At 38.4% G+C, this 24,263-nt stretch overlaps 1 protein-coding gene across 2 annotated transcripts in view; it reads right to left on the bottom strand.

Moving 5' to 3' along the window:
• SPINK5 (serine peptidase inhibitor Kazal type 5) overlaps window positions 1-24,263 on the bottom strand; it is a 94,320-nt gene that overhangs the window by 13,221 nt on the left and 56,836 nt on the right. For both annotated transcript variants that reach the window (XM_089336040.1, XM_008255208.5), the window contains exons 16-27: window positions 23,195-23,243; window positions 20,885-21,012; window positions 18,219-18,306; window positions 15,909-16,036; window positions 15,201-15,264; window positions 9,621-9,748; window positions 7,983-8,079; window positions 6,150-6,277; window positions 5,197-5,269; window positions 4,228-4,355; window positions 3,978-4,056; window positions 305-435 (exon numbers count right to left, since the gene is read on the bottom strand). In XM_089336040.1, coding sequence (XP_089192166.1) covers window positions 305-435; window positions 3,978-4,056; window positions 4,228-4,355; window positions 5,197-5,269; window positions 6,150-6,277; window positions 7,983-8,079; window positions 9,621-9,748; window positions 15,201-15,264; window positions 15,909-16,036; window positions 18,219-18,306; window positions 20,885-21,012; window positions 23,195-23,243 — 1,221 coding nt within the window. The remainder of the gene's footprint in view (window positions 1-304; window positions 436-3,977; window positions 4,057-4,227; window positions 4,356-5,196; window positions 5,270-6,149; window positions 6,278-7,982; window positions 8,080-9,620; window positions 9,749-15,200; window positions 15,265-15,908; window positions 16,037-18,218; window positions 18,307-20,884; window positions 21,013-23,194; window positions 23,244-24,263) is intronic.

Raw genomic sequence — 24,263 nt, 5'->3', positions numbered from 1 at the left:
CTGTATCTTTCCCTCTCTGTTGTTCTGCCTTTCAAGTAAATAAATAAATCTTTTTTATAAAAAGATCAATGATTATCACTATAAAATAGTTGGCTTTCTACCCTAGCAATTCCAGGTGTCCTCATGTGTATCATCAAAAATTTAAAAAATGTGTTAAAGTGTTTTGGAAACTATCTCAGCACAAGTGAAGAGCAATGGATTTTAATGTGTGGATGCCAAGTGCCTTGGGTTTAAGGTGACAGGAACTATCTTCTGACAAAAAAGTCACAAAAGGCCAAAATCATTGGTTAGTCTCTTCACATACAATATGCTCTGACACATAGCACACTTGTTGACATGCATCTTGCCATCAGGGCCTCGAACAGGGTTATTTTCTCTGGTGCAGACAAGTTTTCCCAAGTCTCTCTGTTGGCTCCGGAATTCATGACACTCATCCTGCAAATAAAAACAGAAAAATATGTAACTATGATAGTCCAATCTGTAAGTTCTGAAAACCATGATTGGCTGGTTAAATGTGAATTAATAACAGTTCAGGGAGAAAAATAGAGAAAATGAGATGTCAGAGATGGAATGTTTCCAAGTCACTTTATCCAATTTCTATCTAAAAAATTTGAATCTTTGCCAGAGAACCCCTTTCAAGTGACTATCTTGCCCCAAGTGGAATTTTACTGTTGCCTAAGGCATCCTGTTCTGTATCTGTAGTTTTATATTATGCTGATCCCCAAGCTTGTCTCCTGGCAAAAACACTCACAAAAAGTCTTACCTTTGTCAAGACATACAAACATGGAAGTGTTCAGCTTTGTTTCTCAATAGAAAATTTTCTTTATGAAAAACTTTCAAGTTACATGTTTATTATACACCAGGCATTTGTTGTATGCTCTCATGGGTCTCCTTTAGTAGTCATAAAAATCCTGCTGTATAAATACTCATTATCCCTATTTTACAGGTGAGAAAAATAAGTCTCCAAATACTAAGTATTAGGTTAATGTCAGAATTGGATTTGTGACCAGAAACAGAAACCTGTTAACCAATTTACAGTTTTTTTATTTATTTATTTATTTATTTATTTTTGGACAGAGTGGACAGTGAGAGAGAGAGAGAGACAGAGAGAACGGTCTTCCTTTTTCCATTGGTTCACCCCCCAATGGCTGCTGTGGCTGGCACACTGCGGCCGGCACACTGCGCTGATCCGAAGCCAGCAGCCAGGTGCTTCTCCTGGTCTCCCATGTGGGTGCAGGGCCCAAGCACTTGGGCCATCCTCCACTGTACTCTGGGGCCACAGCAGAGAGCTGGCCTGGAAGAGGGGCAACCGGGACAGAATCCGGCGCCCCGATCGGGACTAGAACCCGGTGTGCCGGCGCTGCAGGCAGAGGATTAGCCTATGGAGACGTGGCACTGGCCAATTTACACTTTTTAAAAAACTCTTTGCTTCTACATGGCAGACAGTAAAATTCCTATCCAGTTGTATGAAAATGGACTTAAAATTGAAAAATAAAGACCTAAAATCAAAGCCAAATTAGAGGTAGTCCAGAAGGATCTGACCTCTGTTGAAATCTCTGGAGATTTACAGAAGTCTTTTAAACTTCCTTTAAACTCAAGGAGCCAAGATAGAGTTACAGAAAGTGAGAGAGAGAGAGACAGAAAGATCTTCCTTCCATTGTTTCAACCCCCACAAATGGCCACCACGGCCAGCACTGCGCTGATCTGAAGCCAGGAGCCAGGTGCTTCTTCCTGGTCTCCCATGCGGGTTCAGGGCCCAAGAACTTGGGCCATCTTCCACTGCCCTCCCGGGCCACAGCAGAGAGCTAACTGGAAGAGGAGCAACCGAAACTAGAACCCGGTGCCCATATGGGATGCCATTGCCGCAGGCAGAGGATTAGCCAAGTGAGCCACGGCGCCGGCCCCTAGCTGCAACATAGTAATATTAGTTTGAGACTGAATGCCTGCTAAAATATCACATGCTGTCATTTTTAGAAGGTATGAGAATTATTTTATTTTCCAGGTGCCCTCAACACTACCTACATATAGGTATATGATAGCAGCCTTTGCCTGAATGCAACCTGTACATTATATGTTTGGTCTCTGGCTCTCCTATTTACTATTGTGTGTAATTAATTTCTACTGAATTTGTCTCAAGTATAAAATTCTAACAGTCTACTGTATAGATTTGGGGAAAAATTAAATATGAAAATTTGTAAAGCTATTTTACTTTGTGTGCATATGTAGAGAGAGTTATAGATAGATAACACTGTAACACACTCCCCTTTTTTTCTCTCTCTGTCACACACACACAGTCTTGATATTATATATTATATGATAAATATACATACATATGATGGGGCTTCAAAAAGTTCATGGGAAATGCATATTAAAAACATGCATATTTTTAAAAATTTTGCACCAAAATAAGCATCTTTTTAAAAAAATCTATCTATATCTATCTATGAATCTGTGTATCTATGTACATACCTACCTATGTACCTATTGGCAGAGCAACAGACGAAGAGGTAGAGAGATCTAATCATCTGCTGGTTCACTCCCTGAAAACCTGCAACAGCTGAAGATGGACCAGGATGAGACCAGGAAGGAACTCCATGTAGGTCTCCCACTTGGGTGGCAGGAACCCAAGTACTTGGGCCATCAACTTGTTGACTCCAAGGCACATCAGTAAGTTGGATCAGAAAGAGCAGAGTTGGAATTTCATCCCAGGTACTATGATTTGGGATGTCAGCATCCCAATCAGTGTTTAACATATTGCACCACAACACCTCCCCTAAATTCATCTTTTAATTTCAGTTTCCCATGAATTTTCTGAAGTACTCTCATGAATACAGTATTTTTTTCCTGTTTGAAATTTTTTTAAAGTTTTTAAGAATTTTGTTCATTGAGAGAAATTTATAGGGAAGTGAGGGGCTTTAATTAGGGGAGAAAGAAGTCCAGAAGCTAAGTTGGGTCCATACCAGGCAGAGAGCAGGTAGGTGCCATGTGGAACAAGCATGCAGGCAGGAAAGCAGAGAGCAGGTGGCCAGAAGGCCACTCACCCTGAGGCAACAAGGGCACAACAAGGGTGCACAATCAAAAAAGGGAAGATCCCACCATGCTCCAGGCCTTTTATCTACTCCCAAAGAAGAGTGGTTACATAGTGTGATTGGCAGGTGGGTGTTCAGGTGGGGTTAAGTAGTGGTGTGAGATTGAACAGGGCACGTGGTCTCCAGTTTACGAATCTAATCAATTTGATCCTATCCGCCTGCTTACATCATTTCCCTGAAATTTCTAAAATAAATAAAATTAGATTATAAATTGACCAAGAGGTTAAATAGGTGGCCAATAGTGATCATTTGAAGTTGTAAGTATTTTCTCAAAGTCATTCATCTACCAAATGCAATAGATTTTCCCCAAATATTTTTAAATAATATCAATGTTTCACTTAGTTTAGTTCATGTAAGCCTAATGAAAAGTTGCCTTACTAACAGTAATACCTTCCTGGGAAAATTCTGCCACTTCGCTTTTCTAACTGGAGTCCACAGATGGATTAAAAGAGATTGTAATGTAATATTCTCTGGGTAGTGCTTGAGATTTTATATGAAGCCCAAAATTGAACACAAGGTGGCACTGAAATGCCAACTCAAGAATTTATCATCTGGAACCCCAGATTTTTGATACTTGATTTTTGTTTTGGCATCTGTTTGTCTGATTATTTATTTGTTTTAAAACTTCACAAATGAAATTCCCTGGATTGTCACAATAATCAGACAACTGTCACTAGTGTTCTTAAGTGTGTAGTAACTGTATCTGAGTAGCACTTAGAGCACTGAATAGCATGGCATTTCTTCGAAAGGTCTGACCATGTCTTTCCTGTTTACCATTAGATACCCAATGATTGGGGCAGAGTCAGCATTCCATAAATACTTGTTTAATGAGTTAACTGTACAACGAACCAGCCACAGTTAGGTAGTAGTATGTCTAACATATATTACATGCTTGTCATTGTTCTTTTCTCCTGCATTTCTCTTGTCATCATCCTCTTTCTTTTTTTTTTCAGCTGCTTCCCTTTCCCTAGAAGAAAGGATGGAAAGAAATGTTTCAGCCAAAGTGAATATCTCATTAATGGCTAGATCCTCATTTAAAACAACTGTCATTCCCTCAAACAGATGAGAAATAATATTTTTAAGAAATAATATTTTTAAGACTCACTGTCATATAAACCCATTTTTACAGAATACTCACAGCCTTTCCTTACACATAGCACATTTATTGCCATGTGTCTTGCCATCTGGACCCCGCACGGGATCACTTTCTCGCGTGCAGAGAAGTTGTCCATTTTTCATTTGGCCTCTGTACTCATCACATACATCCTGAAAAGGACAGTGGACTACATTAGAAATGCTATGTTCACATTGCAATTGACTGGACGTGAGGATATGAAGACTTTTATCTAAGAGTCAGGCAGCCACTAGCATTGATGTCTGTGGTAGGCAGAATCATGATTCACAAAGGTATCCACCTCCTGTTTCCTGGAACCTGTAATATGTTGCTTTACATGGCAAGCAGGAAACATGGGTGAATATGGAACTAAGGTTGCTAGTCAGATGAATGTGAAATGGGGAAGTTATCCTGTATTACTGGAGTAAGTCCAAAGGTTCTTATCCATGAAGGAGTCCATGCTGGAATGGCACAGCATAAGAGAAACTTGACTGACTATTGTTAGCTTTAAAAATGGCCACAAACTAAGGATATTGGTGGCCTCTTTTAGCTGGAAAAGGCAAATAAACATATCCTTCCCTGGGTCCTCCAAAGAGGCACACAATCTGACACCCTGCTTTGAGTGAGACTGCTTAGAAGTTCTGAACTTCCAAAATCTAAGATAATAACTTTGTGTTGTTGTAAGCCATTGCTTGCATTAGTTTGTTATAGTAACAATGACAAATTAATATACTTGAGGAACTTTATTGACCAGGCTCTGAGAAAATTAAATAAATCACTATTTATAACAGTGCTTTGTAAAGTGTTAAACTAGCATCTGGCATTAGATTTGTACATTGAATTTTATCAGAGATATTCACCTTAATGATGGCCTTTGGCCTGCTAAAGGCAAGATCCTGGTTGACCATATTGACACTGCATTTCCATAATTTTGAAGGCCATGAGTTCCCCTTCAGAAAGACCTTTTTTGTCAAAACCCACTTAATGGCTCACCTTTCCTGATCCTGACCCGGTCCCATTTGATCTGAAGTTAGAATCCTTATTTTTTTCCTCTGCTTCCCTTTGCCTAGATGAGGAAAAAAAAATCACTGGTTATTGTCTTCACACATACTCAGCATTGGAAGGGGCCTGAGGGCTTATGTATCCTGAACCTTCTCTTTCACAGGAAATCTCTGCATCTCCTGTAGGTATTCAGAAGAACTGGATTCCAGTTTTAGCCTGAGGCTTACTCAACATGAATAACGCAGCTTCAGTTTTTCACATTAGGTAAAATGTAGCATTTGGATTAAATTTTTTTTCTTGAGCTCTATTGCCCTCAAATTGTGCTTTTTGTTTGTTTGGTTTTTGTTCTGGGGGGAGAAAGGTGAAGAATGTTTTGAGAAGAAATATTACAAGTTTATTAAGTATATATCTAAATACTAAAAAGCAATACTAAATACTAAAGACCATTATGATAGGTTTCAGAACTAAACATACTCTTTGAGGTGACCTAGAATGACCTGAATTTACACATAGGACTAACAACACTTACGTTACACTTGCTCCAACAACACAAATTGAGAATCTCAGCTGAGATCTGGGTCATAAAGCTCTCCAATCCAGTTCTCATAAACCAGCCCTCAAACTGTGCCAGTCAACCATTCAAAAACTGCCAACACAAACTCGTCTAGGATGTGGACAGGATATGTTCTAAAAACAATTACCTATTACAACAGAACTTAGATGTCATAGGATTATGATAGAAAATAGAGCAGGAATCAGCCACTTGATGTGCTACCTTTGCTGGGTGGTTCATTGTTCCATAGGGGATGCAATAAGAAGAGATATTTAGGAAGTAACCAACAAATAATTTTCATGGAGGGAGACATAGTAAATGAAAAATAGCCACTAATTCAGGAACAATACGTGACTGCATTTTACGCATGCATGTTGACAGAAGGACTCACAGTTTTTCTTTGCACATGGTACACTTATTGTTGTATGATTTGCCATCAGCATCACGCACAGGATCACTCTCTCGAGTACAACTGAGTTTTCCATTTTTCATGTTTTCCCGATACTCAGCACAAGGATCCTGAAAAGGGAGAAAAAAATAGGTCCCCCATATTATACTGACTATTGTATTGTTATTAAATTTGTTAAAAAAAATCTGACTAAGAAAAGATCTTGGTTATCTCCCTTTATAAGAATTTTAGTATTGGGGCCGGCGCTGTGGCGTAGTAGGTTAATCCTCCACCTGTGGTGCTGGCATCCCATATGGGCACCAATTCTACTCCTGGCTGCTCCTGTTCCAATCCAGCTCTCTGCTATGGCCTGGGAAAGCAGTGGAAGATGGCCCAAGTCCTTGGGTACCTGTACCCGCATGGGAGACCAGGAAGAAGCACCTGGCTCCTGGCTTCAGATCAGCACAGCTCTGGCTGTTGCGGCCATCTGGGGAGTGAACCAACAGAGGGAGGACCTCTCTCTCCATCTCCCCCTCTCATTGTCTGTGGCTCTACCTCTCAAATAAATAAATACAAAATCTTTTTTAAAAAAAGAATTTTAGTATCAAGGATTGCTACCTGCAGACCAAGAGGGGATAGAATTATCTATATTATATTTGTAAGGAGTCAGTTGTCATAGCTTCTAATGTTGCTGTTAAGACTCTGCACAGGGAAATCATAAAGCTGGTATTTAACAGCATAGATTAAACCACAGCCCACATGCCAAATCCCTCTTGATGTCTGTTCTTTTATGAAGGTTTTACCAAAGCACATCTTCATTCATTTATTTAGATGTAATTTATAGCTTCTTTCCCACAACAATGGCAGACCTGAAGAGTTGTAAGAGATACTATGTGATCCACAGTACCTCAAGTATTTACTATCTGGCCTTTTATAGAAAAAAGGAATGCGCTGCGTCTGGTGTGCATATGGAGGGAAGAGGAGAGTGCTGGGGAAAAGCACAAAGTCATGCAAAATGCCAGGGAAGATAGGCTTGACAAAATGATGAAAAGACAGACAACAAGTCTTAACAGGTTCATTCTTTACGCAGAACCAAAGAAAAGATAGAAAAAACAAAAAACATTAGAATTTATCAAAGGTAAATATTAGGCTTGTGTCGTATCTGGCAACCCATATGGTCTTGAAAATCCAAGGCTGCAAGATGATCAATAGATGGCTAGAATCTTGTGATACTGTGTTCAAAGCCTAAGCAGTGATCTTACCTGCAATATTGCAAAGATAACACTTTAAAACGTCTGAGGAAATGCACTAAAAATATTTGTGTTTTTTTTTTTCTCACTTTATCCCTCTAAGAGCACTGCTCATTGCTAATTAACATAAACTGGAGTTCTATGAGATGTAATCTACTCTATGCTTCACAATTCAAGTACTACTACTTTAGCAGGGCTATTTTCCAAATTATCTGACTACAAAGTCTCTGCTCTCTCACCATACTGTGCTGTTTTAGATCAGTGGAAAAGAAACCTCAAAAGAGTGGCTTCATGCAACACAATAAAGAATAATGAAAGAAAATGAAGACTATATGATGATGATGAGAATGATTACCAACCTGAGAGCTAGAGTACTAAAACAGGGGTCAGGAGGCTGGGATAAGGCTTCATATTGCTAATTATCCAGGTGTAACGAAATCAGAATGTGCTTTGGAGAAGCTAACAACTGCTTGGATTTTACCCTGTATACGCTTAAGGAAAGCTCTTCTGTTCTTATAGGGATGCTTTCCGACAGCATAAACCGCATTCACCCTTCCCGTAGGCTATGGAAACCAGGGGTTCTCACCTCATCTTTCCCGCCTCCACCACCACTGGAATCATGTCCTGCAGAATTTCTCTGACTGTCCTCTTCTTTCTTCTTTCTTTCTTCATCTTCTTTCTGGCTGGAAATGAGAAAGTGAGAGATAGGGAATAATAACTTAAAGAGAGCGGAGTGCACATCTGGGAGTTTCTTATCATATAACCGTATTAAATGTGTGCAAATTTCACTAGCATCTACTTAACGTCTATGTATTGCAGGTCCTCTTCTCTGAAAATTAAAAGAAAGTTATGTGGAGTCCTTTGTCTGGAAATGCTCTCAGATAACCAACATATACATAACTAATAAACAAGCCAAAGTAAGCAATTCATTAGCATTTTATAAATGCTCACTAGGGATTCCTGGCTATAATTACTCATAGGAGCATACTTCACATCCAAGAGCTCCCAAAATAACTATTTTCTCTACCAAATGTGTTCTTCCTCCTAGATTTCTGCCTTCTCAAAGAATAAATCGTTGGAAGCACCTCTAGTCACCCCCTCCCCTTCAGCTAGCATAGCTCTGCCACATATCATTGATTTCCCCATCACAATGTCTCCTACATTCATCTACTGACTTTCTATCCTACTCCCCTTGCTCTAGTTACCTCTCACTAGATTAATGCAAAACAACTGCCTACCCCTGCTCTACGGACACACATCATCCTGAGTTTTAGTCTTTTTCTTATTTTTGCTCCTTTTTCACTGCTAATACACAGATATTCCTAAAAGGACCTCTTTCTGACACTTACGCTCCTAGCTGAAAAACTTTAGCAGCTTCCTACAACACACAGAAATGTGTGGTCTGGCATTCAAAGCTGGTAAAGTTCTAACCAACCTCAATGGCTTTCTCTTTACTGTACATAATATAGTCTCTTAATTAATGTATTCACCTATGCTGCCTTTTTCTTCTCTCATTGCTTCCTTTCATGCCTGTATCTGATCCAAATTACAAGGTCCAGTTTTATTCCCCATATAAAACTTTCTATTAGCTCTCTCTTTCCTAAAGTATCAATAATATATTACAGCATTATTTTTCATTTAACATTTTCTCCTTTGTGTTTTATTAGCTTATGTCCATAGCTAACACTGGCAGACTATACAGTTTCTGAGAACAGTATATAATACTCCTCTCTGTATAATTATTATATATTGTAGATATTCAGCAAATCACTGCTGAGTGACTTAAATATTTTAGGTGTAGTCCCAAACTGTGTTATATGCTACTTTTCATTTCTAAAAAAGTGATATTTTCCAAAATGTCAGTAGAAGAGTTATATAGACAGTGAAAGTACATGCTTTCTTCCCAATGAGAATTTCAAAACAATCCAGAGAAGGAATCCACTTGACAGCAAATGTCGTAAAATATTATCAAGAAAGATGCTGTGACTTACTGGTAAACTCTACTCCTAGGCTAAGACAGAGTGTAATAACCTAGTAATACATTGTCTATTTCTAAAACTGTTGAGTCCTAACGTTTGTAAGGAAACATTCACTTCAAAATGCTATACAGATAATCATTTGTTTCTTATATACACAAGGAAAAAACCAACGTGGTACATATCATCTCCCATCTATTTGCCTCCCATCTCTGCCAACCCGCAGCAGGAGCTGTTTGGGCACTCACAAGACTGCCTTACACATGGCACACTTGTTGCCATGGGTCTTGCCATCCGGGCCACGCACAGGATCATTTTCTCGTGTGCAGAAAAGTTTCCCATTTTGCAAAAGGCTTCGAAATTCATTGCATGCATCCTAAAAGGAGGAAAAGTGATAAGAGCTTGGGTATTTTTTTGGAAGTTGTTATTTTTATATTTCAATCAAGTGTTCCTGATTTAAAAAAATGACCTGAAGGTTAATTTTGGGCAATTGTCCTGCTCAATTCCTACTAAGAACATAGGAAATAAAAAGGATTTTTTTTTCTTGATAGTTTGTCTCCAAATCAAGACTGAACCTACACACCAAAGTGTGTTAATAAACTAGGTCTTCTGAGGACCGATCACAGTTCTAGCTTAGAGTTTTATTGCTTATTATATTATAATGCAATAAAAACACTTCACATTATATAGATTCAAACAACTTCAGGTTTTTTTATAACATCAAAGTCTATCTGTGCCAACTATTCATTCTATCCCTTAATCCCCTTCATATCATGCCTGCCAAGAAATCATTCAATCTCTATTGGAATATCTACAGTGACCACAACTACATTACCTTCCCGACAAAAGTTTCTACTAGGCAGTTCCCATAAATTAGCCATGATGCCACTTTCGAGGAATCTTGGAAAAGAACTCTCCTAAATCCTATAGGATCTATCCTCCAGACATTTATTTTTCTAAGTTGTCACAGAAAATGGGAACAGGAAAATATATTCTTTCACTAACAAACAAAGGGAGGTGTTTTACTTCTCTTAGAAGTTTTTTCTTCTTTCATATGAGATTCATTCTGATATTTGGAGAAAGTTTTCTTATCTTTCTCTCATATTTCTATATATTCTGTCACAAAAGCCAACCACTTCTACCACTTCAGTTATTTTGTTTATAACATGACTTCAATACTACTTCTCATTGCAGATTCTTCCTTTTCTAAAGAATTCAGCATAATGGCCCAGGTATGGTCTGACTAGCAGTAGCATGTTTGCAAGCACAGCATACTGTTAGAATTCTAATTCTGCCACCAAGTGAGGAATACTGCCTTTCTGTATTTCAGTTACCTTTACCCAAAGGAAATTAAATTGGCAAACAAAGAAGCTGTCTACACCTTAATGCTTATTGCAGCTCAATTCACAATAGCTAAGACCTGGAATCAACCTAAATGCCCATCAACAGTAGACTGGATAAAGAAGTTATGGGACATGTACTCTATAGAATACTATACAGCAGTAAAAAAAAACAACAATGAAATCCGGTCATTTGCAACAAAATGGAGGAATCTGGAAAACATTATGCTCAGTGAAATAAGCCAGTCCCAAAGGGACAAATATAATACGTTCTCCCTGATCGGTGACAACTAACCGAGCACCAAAAAGGAAACCTGTTGAAGTGAAATGGACACTATGAGAAACAATGACTTGATCAGCCCTTGTCCTGATTGTTGATGTACAACTTAATACTTTATCCCTTTTAGTATGTTCTTTTGTTCTACTTAATACTATTGGTTGAACTCTGTAATTAACACACAATTATTCTTAGGTGTTTATTTAACTGAAAAGTGATCTCTGTTAAATATAAGAGTGGGAATAAGAGAGGGAGAAGATATACAATTTGGGACAAGCTCAAGCTGACTTGCCCCAAATGGTAGAGTTAGAAATGTGCCTGGGGATTCCAATTCAATCCCATCAAGGTGGCATGTACCAATGCCATCTCACTAGTCCAAGTGATCAATTTCAGTTCACAATTGATCATAATGATAGGTCTAAGAGTCAAAGGGATCACATAAACAAGACTAGTCTGAAAATACTAACCGATAGAATTAAAAAAAAGAGAGAGAATAATCCAACATGGGAAGTGGGATACACAGGAGACTCAGAATGGCAGATGTCCTAAACAGCACTATGAAAGATCTCTGCGAGTGAGATCCCAGTAGAAAGAATGGGTCATCAAAAAAGGAGGTACCTTTCTCTGAAGGGAGGGGAGAACTTCCACTTTGACTATGACCTTGTCTAAATATGATCAGAGTCAGTGAACTCAAAAGGCCTCCATAGCCTTGGCAACTCATGACAAGAGCCTAGGGAGATTACTGACGCCATAAACAAGAGTGTCAATTTGTTAAGTCAACAACAAGAATCACTGTGCACTTACTCCTCATGTAGGATCTCTGTCCTTAATGTGTTGTTCAAAGTGAATTAATGCTGTAACTAGTACTCAAACAGTATTTTCACTTTATGTTTCTGTGTGGTTGCAAACTGTTGAAATCATTACTTAATATATACTAAATTGATCTTCTGTATACAAAGAGAATTGAAAATGAATCTTGATGTGAATGGAATGGGAGAGGGAGCGGGAGATGGGAGGGTTGCGGGTGGGAGGGAAGTTATGGGGGGAAAGGCATCGTAATCCATAAGCTGTACTTTGGAAATTTATATTTATTAAATAAAAGTGAAAAAAAAGAATTCTAATTCTGCCACCAAGTGAGGAATATTGCCTTTCTGTATTTCAGTTACCTTAGCAATAAAAGGAAATAAGGAAATAATAGTATGTGTGCAACATATTTTGAATAGTAATAGCAACGGCATTAAGTATTCAACATATGTCCCTGATTGTTTTGAGAATAACATGAGAATATGGTAATATACACAAATGTGTTATAGTTACCTCTGGAGTTAACTGAAGAATTGAGAGAGAACAATCAAATCACTGAAGATCATGGATTTAATTACTGGTGGAAATTAGAATTGCTTTTGTGTTTTTTCATCAATCCTTTTGTTCAAGTTAAAATTTAGTGAGGATGACAAAACGAATTTTGTCTTCTGTCTATATATCAAGATTCACTGTCAGATTCACTAATTTGCCGAATTCCAAAAATTATATAAAAGAAGAGTTTATCTGTAGCAGCTAATATGAAATTGGAAATAGTCTCATACCAAAGGATGTATTCCTGTAGATTTTCCTGTATGTTTCCATATAAACCACTGGTATTATTATTATTATTATTATTATTATTATTATAATTTTGACAGGCAGAGTGGACAGTGAGAAAGAGAGAGACAGAGAGAAAGGTCTTCCTTTGCTGTTGGTTTCACCCGCCAATGGCCGCCGTGGCCGGCGCGCTGCGGCCGGCGCACCGTGCTGATCTGAAGGCAGGAGCCAGGTACTTACCCTGGTCTCCCATGGGGTGCAGGACCCAAGTATTTGGGCCATCCTCCACTGCACTCCTGGACCACAGCAGGGAGCTGGCCTGGAAGAGGGGCAACTGGGACAGAATCTGGCGCCCCAACCGGGACAGAATCTGGCGCCCCAACCGGGACTAGAACCCGGTGTGCTGGTGCCGCAAGGCGGAGGATTAGCCTAGTGAGCCGCGGCGCCAGCGACTGGTATTATTTTTAATTCATATTTGTAATTCTGTACAACATGATTATAAATAAGCCAATCAGATGAGATTTCAAGTGAAATATTTCTTTAGAGATCATCATTAGTCTTTGATTGGGGCAGGAAAATAACTATACCAATAACAATCTACCTAGAATAGGTCTTTCTGAACTCAAGAAAATATCATTTGAGAACACTAATTTTTAGTTTTTCTCCCCTAGTCTGACACCTGAAAATAATCAAATATAAAAACAAGGAACCTACAACTAGTTTGACCACTTAGGATAAACAAATACACATAGTATGTTAAAAGAATGCTGGATTTGCCCATCAAAGTGGCATGGACCAATGCCATCTCACTAGTCCCAGTGATCAATTTCTGTTCACAATTGATCATAATGATAGGACTAAGAGTCAAAGGGATCACATAAACAAGACTAGTGTCTGCAAATATAACCAATGGAATAAAAAAGGGAGAGAACGATCCAACATGGGAAGCGAGATACACAGCAGAATCATAGAATGGCAGATGTCCTAAATAGCACTCTGGCCTCAGAATTAGCCCTTAAGGCATGTGGATCCGGCTCAAAAGCCCATGAGAGTATTTCAGGCATGGAAAGCCAAGACACTCTGGGGGAAAAAAAAAAAAAAACCTAAATGAAAGATCTCCACGAGTGAGATCCCAGTGGAAAGAATGAAGAAGGAGGTACCTTTCTCTGAAGGGAGGGGAGAACTTCCACTTTGACCACGGCCTTGTCTAAATATGATCAGAGTCGGTGAACTCAGGGGGCTTCCATAGCCTTGGCAGCTCATGACAAGAGCCTAGGGTGATTACTGATGCCATAAACAAGAGTGTCAATTTGTTAAGTCAACAACAGGAGTCACTGTGCACTTACTCCTCATGTAGGATCTCTGTCCTTAGTGTGCTGTACATTGAGATTTAATGCTATAACTAGTACTCAAACAGTATTTTTCACTTTATGTTTCTGTGTGGGAGCAAACTGTTGAAATCTTTACTTAATGTATGCTAAACTGATCTTCTGTATATAAAGAGAATCGAAAATGAAATTTGATGTGAATGAAAGGGGAGAGGGAGTGGGAAAGGGGAGGGTTGCGGGTGGGAGGGACGTTATGGGGGGGAAGCCATTGTAATCCATAAGCTGTACTTTGGAAGTTTATATTCATTAAATAAAAGTTAAGAAAAAAACAAGAATGCTGGATTTGGTGTCAGAAAATCTAGGTATAAATCTTATTATTTATACTGTATGAACTTTATAATATGAATATATGGTACTAATACTAATATCCCTATTAATTTTAAGTAAGTTCTTCCTTCTCTGTGTAATTTATTTTTTTAATTATTAGTTATTTTTTATGGTTTTGAGAGGCAGACAGAGAGAGAGATCTTCAATCCAGATTTATTCTCTAAACACTGAAAAGACCAGATGTAGGCCAGGCAAAAAGCAAGGGCTATAAACTCAATCCTGGACTTCCATATGAGTGGCAGAAACCAGGGTACTTAAGCCGTTACCTACTGCCTCTCAGCATGTGCATTAGCAGGAAGCTAGAGCTGGAAGCAGAGCCAGGACTCAATTCAGACTCTCCAATATGGTATGTGAGCATTCCAAGCTACATCTTAACCACTTTGCCAAATACCCACCTCCTCTTGACATCTTAAATTTTCACTTTAAAATATGGGAATGGAATAAATCAAGTGTATGAAAACTGTGGCATATGAACAAAATTTTGCCAATGACCAGTTCTGGTAAATAAAACAGTATGAGAACACAGTCCTGGCCATGATTTGTGTAGAAGGGTACTTAAAGATGTTCATGGAAAAATGGAATTAAAAGATACATTTATTTTGGTGCAAAAAATTTGAAATCCATATATGATTTTCTGCAATGCAAATTTCCCATGAATACTTTGGAGGTCCTGTACCACCAACTGTTGTAACAGAGCCTCAGTAAAATATCTGAGTAGTGGTGACAGGAACTATATGGCCATAAAACCTGAATTATCTTCTACCTGGCTCTTTACGAAAAAAGCTTCTCAACCGCTGGGCAAAATGAACCCTGAGCCCCCTCAGTCTAGGCCCTTCAGTAATTCCCAAGTTATTTCCATGGTGATGCTGCAAAGCTCATCATTTCACTGTAAGATGAACACCCATGGACACCTACCTTGCTGACTTCTCTTTTAGCTTTTGCTCTGGCTTTGGCTTCTTTTTCTTTGGCTTCTTGCTGGCTATACAGGAAATAGCAGATAGGGAAGATTCATTTCTAGCAATCAATACATATTATTTGAAAGGATAAATCTCTTTAGATAGAAATGGCCCATAACTTCTATGCCTGTGCCAATTAGCTTGGGGGAAGACAGGTAAATGCATATCCTACCGTATCATTTTTATTTCTAATTTTTTAAATAAGATATGCATGCAACAATAAACCAGTAAATAAAATTTTCACTAATTTTTTTTGGAAAATAAAGATGGTGTCTTCTCCCCAGAAAGCAATGAAAATATTTGTTAGATGGTAACAAAGGTTAAGTTTATTCATTAATATCCAATGACTATATCTTTGGGTTATTCATGACAGTGATCTATGTATGCAGAGAACAGATGTCCTAATCCATCCATGTCATTAACTCTGGGATAATTTACCCTTAGCACACGGACTTCCTTTCATGGTGATTCAAGTATATTTCAAAACACTGAAGCACTATAAAAAACGGTACCAAGTATATGGCTTTACAACACTAAATCCCTGAAGTTAATGCAAAGACAGCCTTCATCATCTGTATCATGAATAAAATCTTCAAGGTTCTCCTGATTGCCTCCTTGAGGCTCATTTCCTACCGCCAGCAGCAGCAGTGGCTGCAGCTCTACTTACAAGAAGGCCTCACACATGGAGCAGGGATTGCCGTGGATTTTCCCATCCAGGCCCTCAATAGGGTCATTCTCTCTGGTGCAGGGCAGCCGTCCATTTCTCATATAGTTGCGGTATTCACTGCACAGCTCCTGCCAAATGACGGAGGATATGAGAATCGGGTAACTGAACACTGGGAACCTTTAACACTGCCCCTTTGGCAAAGATGACATAATGGCCCTAATTATAATAATTGCTTAGAAAAGGTGGTGCAGGTGATTGGAACTTGCCAGGATGCTTTAGAGACCTAGGTCTCACACATTATTTGCAACATAAGGTTGCTGTTGCACAATTCACTGGAAAACCTTTCAATAATATTCTGACGGAGGCACTGTGAAAGAAACAGAATAATTTATGTGCCTTAAATTGGAAAAGGAATTTGTGCTAGGCAGAATAATACCACGCCATCCCCAAATATTCTCAAGTCCTAATACTTGGGACTTGTGAATATGTTATTTTATATGGCAAAATCGGTTTTGCAGATGTAATTAAGTTAAGGAACTGTGATGTGGAGACTACCATTTCTTTATTTAAAAAAAAAAAATAGGTGAATTTAAAAATAAAATTGCTGGCATAATAAATGATGTAGTTGTAAAGTATAGTGTACAAAGGAGGAAATTCTTTAGGGATCAACGAACACTGATTCTGAACCATGAAAAGTGGCCAGATTTGTGGTATATAGAAGAAAGGGACACCCTGACTATGCCTAAAGTCACAGAGAAGGTAAATGTCATTGCATGTGGGAGAACTGGTGAACTAGTCAATGTGGTGCATCCCACTAGATGAAGTTAATTATTAGATATGATAAATATATTAAATTATTAGATTAGATAAACAATATTAGCAATAACAAATATAATACTACATATTGAATATTCAAGATATGTGAAGCACTTTGCTATTACCCATAGGTAAATTTCTTGAGACTTGATAAAAATAATACATATAGTTATAATATTATTTTATAACAGAAGAAATTAAGACACAAAGATGTTTACTACCAGACCCTACTGGTAGGGCAATGGAGCAAGGGTTGAACCTTGATGGTTTGAGTTAACAGTCCAATTTTTAACCACAATGTTATTGAGTCCACAAGATGTAAAGTCATAGGATCAATTCTTGGCATACCCAAGAAGCAACAAGGTGGCAGTCAGTATAACTATTATAAGGAGAACAATGTGTAGAATAAAGAAAATGACAGAGGCCAGCCCATGTATGATACTGCAAGCCTACAGAAGGACTTTGGTTCTAACTGAGAGAGATGGGAAGCCACTGGGTGACATGACTTGCATTTTATTTTAAAATAATTCTTTTGACTTGAGAGTACATTGTAGGCAGCAAAGGTAAAAGCAGAAAGAGCAGTTGGAAATGACATCATCCAAACTGGCAAAGGATAAAGGAAAGGAGTAATGAAGGCCTAAGACACAGCCTGCAAGAATATTACAAAAAGGCAGAAGGGTATACAATTTAATGTGCATCATGGATCTTAAAGCCAGAAGTTGTAGTTAATAATTAGCTCTTAAGTAACTAATGATATATAATTATAATTATCTGTAGTAAATAATATATAATACTTATAATATTATACTATAATACTTATATTAATCTATATCCCATACTATATAATTATATATTACTAATTATATATATTTTGTAACTTCTTTTCTGAGCTCCAAGTCCACTTCAATAAAATACAGATAATGATATGTACCTTGGATAGCTACTGTAAAGATAAGCCAGAAAATGTTTATATCATGAGGAATGTAGCTACAGCTAAAAAATTAACAATCGTCACCATCACAGTCATCACCATTATCATCACCACACGTGATTTTACAGAAAGCAAACCCAAGGCTCAGAGATATACTTAAGTATTTTCCCTAACATCACAGAGAATTAATTGGGACAAAACCCTAGATTTTTTTTAAAGTTAAGACACCATTATTCAAAAAGGAATTTGAGAGAAGCTGAACATGAGCGTCTACCAATTTGTATTTAGACAGCAAGATGACGATCTGTATACATCTCCGTCCTGAGTAATATAATTCATGTGGCCAATAGGGAAAGGGGGATTTTTCTATTCTCTGAAGAATTCTTCTCTCTAGAATTGCATGAAGTGAATAAGGCAATGGTGTTCTCTACACAAGACAACTCAATACACTTTCTCTGTGTGCAAAGTCACTAAGATGACTTGGATTAGAAGGAAGCAGGAGTATTACGTAGGGAGAATGCTCGCTGACTATTTATGTGGTTCTGGTGATCTGAGACAATTACCTGCACAGCTGCTCTCTTAACTTTATCAATGTTGACTTTTTCCTTTTCTTCTTTGTTACTATTTTTCTTCTCTTCTTCTTCCAGTTTGCTGCAACAGAAACGTAAGATAGAAGCTAAATAGAAATTCCCCATGTTTTTTCAAAATACATTTTTTTTTTTTTTTGACAGGCAGAGTGGACAGTGAGAGAGAGAGACAGACAGAAAGGTCTTCCTTTGCCGTTGGTTCACCCTCCAATGGCCGCCACGGCCAGTGCGCTGCGGCCGGCGCACCACGCTGATCTGAAGGCTGGAGCCAGGTACTTACCCTGGTCTCCCATGGGGTGCAGGGCCCAAGCACTTGGGCCATCCTCCACTGCACTTCCCTGGCCACAGCAGAGAGCTGGCCTGGAAGAGGGGCAACCAGGACAGAATCCGGTGCCCCAACCGGGACTAGAACCCGGTGTGCCGGCGCTGTAAGGCAGAGGATTAGCCTAGTGAGCCGTGGCGCCAGCCTCCAAATACATTTTTTAAAAGGAATGCAGATATTCTACAGAAGAGGTCAGATTCAGTGTCCAGTATAAATTCATCCAGCCCAAGAGGGGCTATTGCTTTGGCCAGTAACGGAGATCAATTCAGTAGTTTACATTCTCCCTTCTAAAAAAATATTAAAATAAGCATGCATTTTTATCAGTGCAAAGCCCTTGGATGATCTTATTTTCCTAAGTCAGTTACTTCAATAAATTAACTAAAAGAAACCACAATTATCTTGATTTCCTTTAATTGTGAAACTTTTTTCCTATCCAAAGAACTACCATATCAATGATGAAAGCAAGAGATGATGACAAATCAGACAACAGGCCCAGCCTCATGCAAACAACATGTCACCATAAAATAAAAATGTTTAATGCTATTTTAATGGAGATAAAGTTCAAGTTGAAATTTGAGTTTTGGATGCAATAGTGATTCAAGTCCAGTAAGATAAAACAGCGAATTTCTTTAGGTTAATGCCAAGCCTAATATCCTTGTATGGTTGCCATTTTCTACTGATTTGTAGCGTATCAGTGCTAGAAAATCCTCAGCACTTCCTATATCTAGCACAGTAAAGGTGAGGGAGAAATATGATTTCTTGGATCTCAGGCCACTGTTGATTCTGCTCTCCTGCTCTGTCAATCTCTCCTTTTAAGGAACTATGTGTATATACTTAAGGTTGGACTAAGACCTGAGATAATTAATAATTTCAATTCTTTATACAGACATTATGTAAATATTTTTCTTAACACTTACTTTAAGGTGAAGCTCAAGATAGGATTAGGAGACTAAGAATTGGAGGAAGTGAAAAATCAATTTTTATACTGTCCCACATGACTGAGTTCTGTCCACAATTTAACCAAGTACATTTCAAATTAAAGGCCTAGAAGGCCCTGATCTGGCTTAACAACTATATGGCTTAGTATATTAATAAATCTATTACAGTGGAGTCTGCCTCGTAAGGTTTTACCTTACACTAAACCACTTATCAAAGTATGTATGTCTCCTACTTTCTGTAGTAATATACCTGAAAGAATAAATATAATCCTCTCTATACCACTTCTATTTCTCTATTCCAAGTTATTTTTTTAAGATTTCTTTTTTTTTAAAGATTTATTTATTTGTTTATTTGAAAGTCAGAGTTACACAGAGAGAGGAGAGGCAGAGAGAGAGAGAGAGAGAGAGAGAGATGTCTTCCATCTGATGGTTCACTCCCCAGATGGCCGTAACAGCCAGAGCTGTGCCGATCCGAAGCCAGGAGCCAGAAACCTCCTCCAGGTCTCCCATGTGGGTGCGGGGGCCCAAGGACTTGGGCCATCCTCCACTGCTCTCCTGGGCCACAACAGAGAGCTGGACAGGAAGTGGAGCAGCCGGGTCTCAAACCGGCGCCCACATGCGATGCCAGTGCTTCAGGCCAGGGAGTTAACCCACTGCGCCATAGTGCTGGCCCCAAGATTCACTTGAAAGATAGAGCATGGGGTTAGGGGAGAGATTTTCCATACACAGGTTTACTTCCCAAATGGTTGCAATAGCCATGTTGTGACCAGTCCCAAAGCAGGATCCAGGAACTTCCTCCAGGTCTCCCATATGCATGACAGAGACCCAAGTACTTGGGACATCTTCCGCTCTCTTCCCAAGTGCACTAGCAGGGAACTGGATCAGACGTGGAGCAGCCAGGAGCTAAACTGGTGCTCTCATAGGGGATGCCAGTGAGGCAAGTGACAGCTTAATCTACTGTGCCACAAGGCTAACCCTGCTCAAGTTACTTTAACAGTCATTATGTACTACCCCACACATCTCCTTCCAGTTGGCTTTCTTCCCAACTGAATATATTCACAAAATCAAAAACAGGAAAGAGCTCAACAAGATCTAATTCAAATCACGAAACTTCTATTCTCTGTTATAAATGAAGGTTATTAAGTGTTACAAAACAATAGCACTAAACTGAGTGCTGTTTGACTTTCTCCTTGAATTAACCAGAAGATAAAATGATAACCAAGTAGAAAATCACACTGACACTATGTAATTCAATGTAACTTAATGTCTTCTTTATCTGTTTTTAAAACTATCTAGCATACAATCCATGACATAGTCGATAATACATGTGTATGAAGAATCTGAGACTTAGGATGAAGAAATTCAGTGGGAGGGATACTCACAACACACTGGCACACATGGTACACATGTTTCCATACATTTTGCCATCTGGGCCACGGACAGGATCATTCTCCCTGGTGCATATGAGCATTCCACCCCACACTTGGTCCCGAAATTCACTGCACATTTCCTGGAAAATGAAGAAAATATTTTCCTAAAGCAGTTGTCTACCCTTCCTATTATGAGATATAAATAATGCAGAGTAAAAAGGAAAATGGTAAGATGTAGCAGTAAATTCGTATTTATAAAGCTTTCATTATGAACTCCAAATTGTCTTGAGAGCAGATCTGTAAATATTTACTATTGTATTCCTTTAAAAAAAGATTTATTTATTTATTTGAAAGGTAGAGTTACAGACAGAGAGAGGGAGAGACAAAGAAAGGTCTTCCATCCTCTAGTTTACTCCCCAAATGGCTGCAATGGCTGGAGCTGAGCTGATCTGAAGCCAGGAGCCAGGAGCCAGGAACTTCCTCCAGGGCCCCCATATGGGTGCAGGGGCCCAAGCACTTGAGCCATCTTCCACTGCTTTCCCAGGCCATAGCAGAGAGCTGGATCAGAAGTAAAGCAGCCGGGACTAGAACCAACGCCCATATGGGATGCCGGCACTGCAGGTGGATGATTAACCTACTGCACCATACTGATGGCCCCCATCCTATTTCTGAGGCTGTTTATAATCAAGATACAAAACAGGGCTAAAAATATTGTTAAATATCCTTATAAAAACATATGTAAGCTTTTGTTGTATTGCACATTGCAGTGTATAAAAGCTGTGAAACATTAAAGGTGAGGAGACTGAATAGGCCTTCCTGGGGAAACTGAGAATATTGCTGAGTCGTGGTTTGTCTTTAGGATGTTGAGAAAAAGAAAAAAAAAAAAAACAAGCTTACACTAAGAAATAGAAATAGGGAACAGGCATTGAGCCTAGAATTTACAATATATTCACGTCCCAGGCCACATCAGAGTGCTTGGGTTCAATTCCCAGCTCTAATTTCTGACTCCAGTTTCCTGCTAATTCAGTCCTGGGAGTCAGGGGTGAACCCAAGTAACTGGGTTCCTGTCTCCCACATGGGAGACCTGGATTGAGGTTTCTGATCCCAGTTTCAGCCTTGGTCAGTCCTGGCTGTTGTGGGTGTTTGAAGAATGAACCAATGGATGGGAGTTTCTCTCTCTCCCTCTCTCTCTCAGAAACACAAATAAATTTTAAGGTGTTTTTAATGCTTACTTCATACTTTTCTTTTTTAAAAAATTATTTGAAAAGGAGAGAGAGAGAAAGAGAGAGGGAGAACACATCTGAGAGACAGAGATGAGTATCATTCATTAGTTGTGCAAGAAAAAAACTGAAATTCATGCATAATTTCCTAGTACATCTAATAGATATTACCATGGAGTTTTTGAAGAACCTTCATACCCATTGATCTCCAAATATTTTGAATCAAAATAAACTTCTCTTAATTCCTTTTTTCCATGAACTTTTTGAAGGACTCTTGTAATGATGTTAATCAGGGGAAAGAAAAGGAGCAATTTCTTCATAGCTAGGTGGTGCTAAAGATCAACCATGATTATATATATGAATTAAAATTTGTAAATTAGAATGATTTCAATCTTGTACTTAATATATGAAATAAAAGAGGGGCCTGCGCTGTGCCACAGCAGGTAAAGCTGCCTCCTGCAGTGCCTGCATCCCATATGGGCGACGATTCAAGTGCTGGTTGTTCCACTTCTAATCCAGCTCTCTGCTATGGCCTAGGAAGGCACTAGAGGATGGGCCAAGTCCTTGGGCCACTGCATCCGTATGGAGAACCCAGAGGAAGCTCCTGGCTTCTGGCTTTGGATTGGTGCAGCTCTGGCCGTTGCAGCCAACTGGGGAGTGAACCAGTGGATGGAAGACCTCACTCTCTGTCTCTCCTTCTCTCTCTGTGTAACTCTTTCAAATTAAAAAATAAATTTTAAAGAAGAAGAAACAATAGAACTATAAATTATATACATTGAAATTAGGGAGCTCCAAACATTGATGTTAATATTCTGAGTGCAGCAATTGAACCAAATAAAAGCCAAATATGGGGGAAACTGATTACAGAGTTAACATTCTACATCTTCAGAAATGAATCTCAAATTGAAATAATCATTAAATAAAACTGGTACTCTGAAAACTTAATCAAAACTTTTTTTTAATCTTTTTTTATTAACTTGCTTTTTTCATTTCAGGCATGAAAAGTGAACATGGAACATTAGTGTTAATGAGATAGCTCAACTGCTATTATAAAGACAAACAAAACTTCAGAGGATAGCATTAGTACTCCTGAAATAATTACCTTTGCAGTTTCTCTTTTAACCTTTGCTCTTGCTCTTTCTTGTTGTTTACTGTAAAAAAGAGAGAGAGAGAGAGAGAGAGAGAGAGAGAGAAATGGATCTTAATACAGAATAGATCCTTAACATTCAGAGACGAATCATCCATTGCTTTTGATTGTTCACGAGCAACCCCAAAGATGCAGCCACAGCAGTTTGTGATTTCATTAGATAATCAACCAGAATGGTTCACCCCACCCCAAGAGAGGGGTATGCAAGAGAAAGTTCTTTAATTAATGATAATCTTACTTAACTTTCCACCATATGTACTACATGAATACTATATGATTTGCTAATTCCTTTTTTATCTATGATCACTCTTTTAACATGGTGATATTTGGCTTCCAAGAAGAACAGTACAGTGGTTAAATGGAATTATTCTGGGGTTAGATTTTATAAGAACAATAAGTGCCTTAACCCGTGGGCCCACCTCGACTTCAACTGGGGCTGGACGTGGGGAATAGGAATATTAAGTAAGTTGATATACATAAAGCAGTACAGTATCAGGTACATAAGAAAGTGATCAGTATAAGTGGTATAAGGGACTGATATAATCATGGTCAGCCACTGGAAGCTAAACCCTCCAAAAATGGGCATATGATGGAAAGGAAGTGACTGATAGATTTTACTATTTTAGATAACTCATGGCATTGTAAATTGAGTTTATTAGACTGGATCTATAAAATAATTGTATGTAACACAAATAATTAAATCATGATGTATAGATTAAAAATTACACAATTTGTGAAAATGTTTTACTGTGTTCCAGTCAATATAAAAATTTCTCATTACAGAAACTTAAAAAGACTGCTTTTACATTGTATGAAAGTGTGCAAAATAATTACTATTGAGGGAAGAATGAGTCTCAAGGAAATCAATAACCTTTAATATCTAATATATGAGGTGATAAAATTTCTTTTGAAATTTTAATTTCAATTTTTAGGAGACAATTACTAAAACACATTCACTATTGACTATCTTTTTCATGTTTTTTCATATAAAAACTAAACTTTATCATGAATGTGAAGTGACAAA

Source organism: Oryctolagus cuniculus, chromosome 6 (genome assembly GCF_051225735.1).
Source record: "Oryctolagus cuniculus isolate XC-2025 breed Fujian yellow rabbit chromosome 6, ASM5122573v1, whole genome shotgun sequence".
Taxonomy (NCBI): Eukaryota; Metazoa; Chordata; class Mammalia; order Lagomorpha; family Leporidae; genus Oryctolagus; species Oryctolagus cuniculus.
Note: the sequence above shows the minus strand (reverse complement) of the source record. Positions and strands in the feature narration are given on the sequence as shown.